This window comes from Cucumis melo, chromosome 11 (genome assembly GCF_025177605.1).
Source record: "Cucumis melo cultivar AY chromosome 11, USDA_Cmelo_AY_1.0, whole genome shotgun sequence".
In the NCBI taxonomy this organism is placed as follows: Eukaryota; Viridiplantae; Streptophyta; class Magnoliopsida; order Cucurbitales; family Cucurbitaceae; genus Cucumis; species Cucumis melo.
Genome location: NC_066867.1, coordinates 33,339,661 through 33,349,276, shown reverse-complemented (window position 1 = coordinate 33,349,276; position 9,616 = coordinate 33,339,661). Strand labels below are relative to the sequence as shown.

At 30.7% G+C, this 9,616-nt stretch overlaps 1 protein-coding gene across 1 annotated transcript; it reads left to right on the top strand.

Moving 5' to 3' along the window:
* The first annotated feature begins 4,198 nt into the window (after positions 1-4,198).
* Positions 4,199-6,355, top strand: LOC103498997 (cyclin-U4-1-like). The gene is made up of 2 exons (XM_008461854.3): positions 4,199-4,954; positions 5,785-6,355. The coding sequence occupies exons 1-2, from the start codon at positions 4,602-4,604 to the stop codon at positions 6,116-6,118; spliced, it is 687 nt and encodes a 228-aa protein (XP_008460076.2). The 5' UTR covers positions 4,199-4,601; the 3' UTR covers positions 6,119-6,355.
* The last annotated feature ends 3,261 nt before the right edge of the window (positions 6,356-9,616 follow it).

The window sequence follows — 9,616 nt, the reverse complement described above, 5'->3', positions numbered from 1 at the left end:
TTTATTATGATGTATATGACATGGTTATGGTTGGTATATTAATAATAATTCATTTTGTACATTTTGTAGAAGATCGAGGTTTATATGTTTAATCTGATGTTAACGATTAAACGTTTCTGAAAACTTGAGGTTTAGTTTAAATTGAACTTTTATATTTAGATGTGTTATATTGACTAAGAAGTTCTTTAAACTACTATGGATTGGCTTAGAGGTCAATAATGCTCAGAGGTCAATAATGGCTATGTATCAAGTCAAATAAAGGGCTTAGAGGAAATAAGTTCGAGCTATGACAACTGCCTACCTAGATATAACATGCTACATTGGTACCTTGGGAACCAAATGTGGTAGGGTCAAACGATTCTGTGAGAACAGTTGGTCCGTTTAAGTTTGGATGCTTACAAATAAATAAATAAAAAAAAAAAAGAATTTTTAAAGTGGTAAATTCTTAATCACATATATACATATTTTAGTAAGCATATATAATATCTAGATTGAAATAGAATTATTAATGTTTAAATGACATGATAACTGTTAGGAAGAAGATTGTTAGGGATTCAACTAAAGTCTCCGATTAGAGGTCGGAAAGATTATTCACTCAAGTAGTGGTCAAAAGTATCCACCGGTAAGTTCTTTAGTAATCTTGATGTCTTATTGTGATTGATTGTTTCTGATTTGAAGGCTCTTGTTGTAGTTATTTTGTGCAAGGTTTCCTCTTTCCCAACTCTTGAGCTGTCTTTTTGCTCTTTCTGTGAATAACACTTCTTCCCATGGAAAAAAAATAAAAAAGTGAGAGAGAGAGAAAGGCGAAAGAAACTCCCCGCCCCTAGGTTGTCTTTTTGCTGGTTATGCTAATAACTTGCTTTCTTATTGAAGAAAAAGTAAGTTCATACGTGTTCAGCCTTAAAAAATATAGAGACAGAGTTGGACTCACTGTTTCAATGACGGTGAATAGTTGAACCTAGAACACATTTGTAAGTTCCAAGTAGGAAATGAGAAAGGTAAAAACAAGTTCCCAAATAACCTCACAAAATTCCCTCCTTTCATGTATCACAGATGTGGCCTTACAACTACACTACAACCATTTTTTAGTAGGTTATTAGGAAGGATATAGTTTTCTTTTCTTCGATTGTATTTTTTTTAAGCAAAACAAAGAAATAAAGAAAATCACTATTGCAACCTAATCCTCTCGTCACGGATAATGGAGAGAACATCTTCAGATCAAAAAGCAACTCTCAGAGGATACCAAAGCCGCTTGCCAAAGAAAACATTAACAGACTTGACCACACAAGAAATATCCTTAATGAAGTTTCGATATCAGAAATAGATGAATCCACCTCATTTATGATATTAATGACCTTCAACGCATTAGATTTGACAACTAAGGGCAGATTGGATTGGACCCTTTCAATTCCTATTTAATTGCTTCCAGAATCTCCACAACAGCCTCCACTTTTAGAAGATCAATGACCCCTTCCTTGGAGTGAAATTGCAACCGCATAAAAGAGTTAGACCATCATGATCACGAATAATCCAATTGAGTCCTCTTTTGGATAGTGATAATTAGCTAAGGAGTCTTAAGATAAATAGAATGATTTAGAGAGGCCAATCATATAGATGAATAAGTCCGTAGTAGGTGCTTTGTGGGAGATGCTATTGACATTGCAATTTTTCATGGTATCGCAAAATAGTTTTATCTTTGTATTTTGTTTTATTATTATCGGGATCTTAATAAGTCATTCTCTTTCTCTTTTTATCCCTTTTTTTTTCCCTTTCTGGCAAGTTGAAGCATTTGCTAAGTTGGGAGGCCTCTTTCATGAATTTTTGATGAAAGGGTCTCTTCTCATTTATGTTTAAATGATAAATTGTCATTCATTTTGCTATCTCTTTCTCTCTCATATTTATAATTTATATGGTAGCAAGAAATTGATTGGAGAGGAAAGCTATAGAAGCAATATAGAATGATAGATTAGAATTAGAGATGATGTATTGAACTACTCATCTCACATGGCCACCACATGGTGTTGGAGCAATGCTAGACTTCATCATAGCAACACTACTTTTTTTTTTTTTTTACACATTATTATTATTTAAAAATATCTATTTTGTTTTGTTTGTGAACACTTAAAAAAAGACAATAATTTTTTCCCTTTTGCTTCACTCCAACTCGCATTTGAACAGACGCTGCCACCTCTTCAACTTGCTCCTCATTCCAAGCTTTCACTATTTCCCTTTCTCCTTTTTCTTTCCCACTATACCCCAATTTTCCTTTAAATCATTTACACACAAAATTTATTGTGTTTCTCTAATTACATGCATGTAAATGAAGTTGAGCTTCATATTTTTTTTTCCACGCTTAAAAAGTCATTTCAATTCGGCCTTAAATGCTGGAAGATTTATCATGTTGACATGTTCTATGTGATTGTGATTTTGTATTGGATATATGTATATGTGTGTGTATATATATTCTGTTTGTTGGATTTAATGTCTGTTTGGTGCGTAATAGATCTTGTTGTTTGGTGGTGGAGAAATTGTTTCTTTCACTTAGGATTCCAACTTTTTGACCTTTTAGTATGGAGCATTGTCTAAATCTATTGAGTTAGGCTTAAATTGATTGTTTTATCCAACATTTTGAAGCAAGGTTGAGATTGATCTAGCATCATATTTGTTTTAGAAAAAAAAAAAAAAAAGAGAGAGAAAAGTTATGGGACTTGAAAGTAGGGAGGTGTGGGCTAGAGCTATAACTCCAAGTTTCAAAGCTCCCTATATGAGTGTCAATGCTTTAAAAGGATATTTTAAACTGCTTTTTATCACTTATTCTCAACAGTTGAAGTCTTTTTTTGACAGTGTCGAAAGATGTTCCTTTTGTTAGGTTCCTTATATAGTGGGATTTCATCTTTTGTGGTATGATTAAAAAGAAAAAAACCATCTGTCAACTTATTCTCTCAAGATAAGAAAATTTTATGTGCATTTTTAAACTTTAGGGTCTGATGTTTATTCTCTCCTCCAGTTACTTCAATTTTTTTTCTAACATTAAGATAACTCTTTGTTCAATAGTATTTTCTCTTATCATCTTTATTGTGATTACTTCACTATTTAAAGGGAGTCAAATGAAATCGTACAAAACAAAATATCAAGAACTTGATTTTGGAACCCGAAATTTTGGGACTTAGAACAAAAAAGTAGAGAATTATATTCTAATGCTTTGGATCAACATAGCAAATCCATGTTATGTCACTTGGTTTGATCTAAATCCACAACACATGCAAGATTCCATTTTAAAAGAAAAGGAAAGAAGAAGAAAAAAAAAGTGAGGAATCCATATGAAGGGGAAAAAGTTGCACATGGTATGCACATGATGGGTATGAGAAGCTATAAACATTTAGAACATAAAATCAACCAAAAGATGTCCAATTTATTTCAAGAAAATGACACCAATTTCCTTGTCAATAACTATTTATTTTCCTCTTTCCCTAAGTTAATTGGGGAATGACCAAAAGTATGAGACACAAAAATCATTGTCCCTACCCAATTTCCTCTAACTTTTGTGTCAAAAGGGACCAATCTCATTGTCCCTATAAATTGGCATTATCTATTGGCTCCTTAATGATATCAAATCAACCACATTTTATCAAACTATCTTATTGATTTTGTAATAAAAATTTGTCACATTATATCGGTAGTGGAAGCAAAAGGAAAAAAGTGGGACTCTCCCCCCATACTATTTTCAAAATTTACTACATTCAAAAGGTCGAGTAGGTTTTTTAACTCGATTGAGCAAGTTAAAAAATTTGTTGAACTCAATGTAGCTTAGTTAGTCATAAACTAGTATGAATTTTTTTTATTGATTTCAAACTCTTTAGAAATTAGGGTCGACGAATAATACAATGGTTAGAGTGTTTGTATGTCATGTTAAAGCTATTTTAAGGACCTTGTTGCAATTGAGCGCAAGTGGTTCGAATCTAATTTGTCGTTTGTTGTTGAATTTGGTACATTGGAAGTGATATTTTTTTGTTGCAAATTTTGTTAATATCTTTATTTTTTATCACATCTTAAGAAAGGAGAACAAAACTGCTCACATTATTGTAACTTTGATATCTTCTCAGAGTTGTTCTTTGCTTCGAAAAGATGTCTTTCCTAATTATATTATCCCTCCTACCTTTGATAAAAATGTGAGGTAGCTGTTGATTGTAGTCTATTTTGTCTACAAAAATCTTTAGACAACAATTTTCTTACATACCATGTCCATCTCTTCAAAGATTTTAGATGTTGGAAGATACAAAACTTTGACAAAGTATCCAATAATACTAAACAACTACTATATTCTCAAACAAATTTCTAAAAACTCCATTCTCTCTCTCTCTCAAAAAAAAAAAAAAAAAAGGTTGCTTGAAATATTCTCTCCCATATTGTAGACACCAAAAGTGCCCCCACCTCTTTACACCCACCACACCCCTCATCTCCTCTTTATATTTATTCAACCATAGACAACAACAGAAGAAATTTAGTAGAACAAAAAACTTTACACACACAACAGCAAAGCCAACCGAAAGAGAGAGAGAGAGAGAGAGAGAGAGAGAGAGAGCATCCCTTCTTCTTCTTCAATGGTGGAAGCTGAAGAAAGTACTTCTTGTTCTATGCCAAAGCTCATCACTTTCCTCTCTTCTGTACTTCAAAGAGTGGCCGAGTCAAACGATGATCTCGACGATAACGACTTGGCCACCGAAACACAGAAGAACTCGGCATTTCACGGGTTGACTCGTCCATCAATCTCTCTTCAAAGCTACCTTGAAAGGATCTTCAAGTATGCAAATTGTAGCAACTCTTGCTTCATTGTTGCTTATGTTTATCTTGATCGGTTTGCTCAAAAGCAACCATTGCTGCCCATCAATTCTTATAATGTTCATCGTTTGCTCATTACAAGTGTTCTTGTTGCTGCCAAGTTCATGGATGATTTGTAAGTTTAAATTTCTATTTTTTTTCTTCTCATCCATAACAAGTTTTGATCAGTTCATCACTTCTAACAAAGCAATACTTTTACAAAAGGAGTGGAAAAGTTTTTTTAGGGAATTGTTTTCTTTATTGTAATAATTGGGTGTTAAGAAGTACTTTCACTCCTTGCATTATACATGCACATGGCCCACTTCTCACTAATCTTGGGAGTGTGGAGATGATTCTCCCATAGAGAGTTTTCAAGTTATTGAGTTTTTTGTTTGAAGACTTAACTTAATACATATCAATTTATATTCAAAACTAAACTCTATTATTGATATATCTATTTATCTTAATTCTTTATTAAACTTCATTTAAATAAATATTGTGTGAGATTTATAACTTTAATATAAAGCTATAAACTTTCACATGTGAATCAGTGAATCAATTTAGATTTTAATTACATTAAAAGTCTACCTTTTGTTTCATTAATTGCTCGAATAAGAGAGTTATAGACAACTTTTGAAGGTAATTTTAATAATCAAAAGGTCTAAATTATTCTCTCTAATTATAAGTATGACAATGATGTTTTTTCAATAAAATCTGAAGGAGACCATAAATGAAGAATAATACTCTTAGAAATTAAAAGTGTATGTTTCATTGGATAATTACATTGAGTTTTGAGGGATTTGAAGCTTTTGATCACTTCTCTTTAAATTGTCTTTTTATACACACACACACACACACACACACACAAAGGCCTACCTTTAATTTTAAGGTTAATGGTATAAGTACTATACATGACTTGAAAAGAAAATAAAAGATATTATATTGATATTTGTAGTTGTTTCTCAGGTGTTACAACAATGCTTTCTATGCAAGAGTTGGAGGGATCAGCACAAGAGAAATAAACTTTCTAGAAGTGGATTTCCTGTTTGGATTAGGGTTTGAGTTGAATGTGACACCCACCACTTTCCACACCTATTCCTCTTGTCTACAAAATGAGATTTTCCTACTTCATCCTCCTTTCAGTAATATTTCTATGTTAACCCCTCCTCCTCCTCCTCCTCCTCCTCCTTCTCAAACTTCACTAAATAATAAAGCCCTTTTCATCACCTTTCAACAAGACCATCAACCTAATTCCCATCATCAAAAAAATCAACAACAACAACAACAACTAGCTACTTGAAAGTTCAAAAAACCCAACCCCACTGATATTTACTTTCAAGTTTATTTAGCTAGACACAAAAATCGAATTATCGATCATTTTGGTCATGTATACCCAAATGTTCAAACTTTTTTCTTCTCTTTCTCTATGTGGTTGTTGGAGAAGTACTCTATGATTGAGGTTCTTATATTGTACATAGATATTATATTGATATCCTTTTTATTGGTAAGAAATGAGAGGATGTGAATGTTTCAAAAACATCACTATTAAGTTTGTTTTTCACGTTCTAAGATTCAACAACAACCATCATTTTTTCAAATGAAAAGTTCTTGCCATTACCTACTAAACTGCACTAGGATTGTCAAGTAAGTAATTGTTTTGAATGATATATGTTCTTGGGTTAATAAATTTTCTTTGGTGATGATTTTGGGTATTAGTGAAAAGGTGTGGGATGGGATAGTTTGGTGAGAGAATTTTTGTGGTCAATGTTAGAAGGAAAATTAGTGGATGAGAGTGACAGGTGATGGAAGTGAGAGATAGTACACATTTCTTCTTCTCTATTTTGTTCATCACTTTCTATATGTATAAATCACTATTTGTTCCATTTCACTCTTGTCTTCATTCAACAAAGTGGGCAGAGTAACATGTGCTACCCACATAATATTTTTCCTTTAACTTTATATATTTTACTCCATATACATTCCATCCATACATTGATATTTCTTTTAACATTCATACACTAATAAATTTACTTTTTAATAAAGGTTTTAAGAAAAATTCATCGAAAGGGACATTTTATTGATATTTTAAGATTCTATTCCTCAACTCACGTATTGTAAAAGAAATCTACACAATCATTGTAGTTTTCTATTCCCAAAGTACAAAGTTTGTTTATCCTAAATTTCTTTTATGTACTTAAAAAAATATGATAGCATCTAACACATTTTGTTTAAAATATATATAGAGAGGTCCTTCCTTCAATAAAAACATCAAAACATTGTTGATCCATTGAGCTTGGATCTTGTCTAGCTATGGCCATATTACTTTTATAAATATCATCATTATTTACCATGACTTGTTAATTATATATTAAAAAACTCGTAAATAACGTACATTATTTTGGTTTATATATTTATACAATTGTTTTCTAATATTAATTTGAATACTTTTTAAAATAGTATTAATTTTCATTTCAAACATCGGTGAAGGCTTTTGAAAAACAAATTTGTTTATTAATATTTCAAAAGAAACAAAAAAAAAAAGAAGAAAGAAAAGATTTGATCCCTCATTCAACCATGGTTGAGTTAAAAGTTATCTTGTTAATATGATTGATAGAGATGTTTATTTTTGGTATGATCTTCCACTTAATTCTTATATAATTTAACTAATATAAAAAAGAATATGTATGTGATTTTTATGGGCCTAGGCCCAAATATACCGTTTTCACCTGGACTTTGAAGAAAAACAATGAGCCCAATAGATTTTGAAACAAACGAAGTCCACATAGGATTTTAGCCCATTCCAACTCTTTCACTTTGGGCTTCCAACCTTCATGTACTCTACCCATACTTTATCATGTGCTAAATTACAACACTAGTTTATGAACATATTAATATTCATCTCATATTATTCAAAACTCTACCATTTGTCTAACGTTCAATTCTATATCTAATAGGTCATTGAATTTTGAAGTATTTACATCTCTAAACTTTCAACTCTGAGTTTAATAAATTTTCTTTACATTTCCAATGATTAAAACATATCTATTGTAAATAAAGTTGAACATTTTCTATTTGTAATTTAATCTTACAGGTTTATGTATTTAAATGATTTAAGAATCGCATTCCCATATGAAATTAGTGACATTATTACTATGTTTATGTTGATGTGATTTTAGCCAAACAAGTACGTTGGGTTAGTGAATAGTTGGTCCAAAGTTGGTGTCAAATTGAGCTTATGAGTTGCACATTGGTCCCATCATTAAAGTGTTTCACTTTTAACACGTGTTAGGGACGCACAATAAGCAATTGAAATTAAGAAGAAAAGAGAGCCATGTCTTGACTTAGTTTGCACTTGTTCGATGAGCAAAGTTTCTCATTGAGTAGTATTGATTGATCCCAAGGGTATAGTCATGATTTTTTTCCCTCTTTTAGGCTTGTGGATCAAACTAGACTTAAATTGATCTAGGTTTCATGATAGACCTCGTTCGGGGGCAAACATTTCTCTTAAAAGAAAAGATGTATATAAAACCTAAGAAAAAAAAATTAGAAGCATCCTCATGTAAAAATTATAATAAAAGAAACTTAAATTGGAAGTCAATCACGAGAAAACAATCTTAAAGACCCTTGCCATGAGAAGAGGGACTACAAAAGAATCTTGAGGAAAGCCAAACTTCCACCGGCATAAGGGCATGAACAACCCTATTGCAAACGTTATTACAAACGAAAGCTTCAAAACCTTTGACTCAAGGAGTGGGAAGAAGAATATCCTCAATGACGGTCGATACATTAGATAACTTCAAAGAGTTATTTTTAAAATTTTTGATAATCTCCAAAGAATGTGGCTCAACACATTAGATAACTTCAAAGAGTTATTTTTAAAATTTTTGATAATCTCCAAAGAATGTGGCTCAACTTTTTAAAGGGAATACAAAGTCTTCAAACATATCCTTATTCATGTCTTAAAAATTTTTCAGACTTTTGAGATATTTTGATCGATCACATTTTGTACACAATTTCGAATCACACTTCGAAAGAAGACTTCCAGGAGACTCGAATAATCTAACCTAGCCCCTATTCAACTTGCTCGACTCGTGGATAAATTTTTTCATTGGTCCTTTGAAATTTAATTTAAAGTATCTTTAAAATTTTATAAATGCACTTTTCGATTTTGAAAAATATGTAGTTGTAAACAACTTTCAACCAAAAACTTAAATGAAATCAAAAGTTTATGCCATTGTACACATCTTATGATATCTATCTTTTCAAAAAGTTAAAAATAAAGATGTATGTGTAAAAAAACTTTTGACAATAAAATTAATTTTTTTTAAAAAAAGTTATACCCAAAACATGACTATTAGCTATTAGTAATATCAAACTTTTACTTTAAGGTTTAAAAAATTATTTGCTTACACATTATTTTTAAATATAACAAAATAAACTAATTTATTTGTATATAATAATAAAATTTTAGTGTTAATAAAAAAAATTGATAGACAATCGTAAATAACGACATTTTATTATATTTGAGTTCTAATCGTTCTATTAATTTAAATAATTATTCTAAATTTAATAGAATCATGATATCATTAATAATATAGAAAAATTATTATAAATAACAAAATTGTTATAAATATTTATAAAATATATATATAAAAAAAAAGATAATGTATTAATGATGAATTTTCTTCAAATTTCTGAGGATACAAATTCAGAATAAAAATGAAGAAATGATTTATGAAAAAAATTCCAAAATTATGAACACTCAAATACCGGTAAATTTGTTAAAAGAAAATACAAT

Coding starts and splice junctions, on each gene's coding strand:
- LOC103498997 (XM_008461854.3), top strand. CDS start 4,602: ATGGTGGAAGCTGAAGAAAGTACTTCTTGTTCTATGCCAAAGCTCATC. Junction 4,955..5,784: donor GCCAAGTTCATGGATGATTT/GTAAGTTTAAAT, acceptor GTTGTTTCTCAG/GTGTTACAACAATGCTTTCT.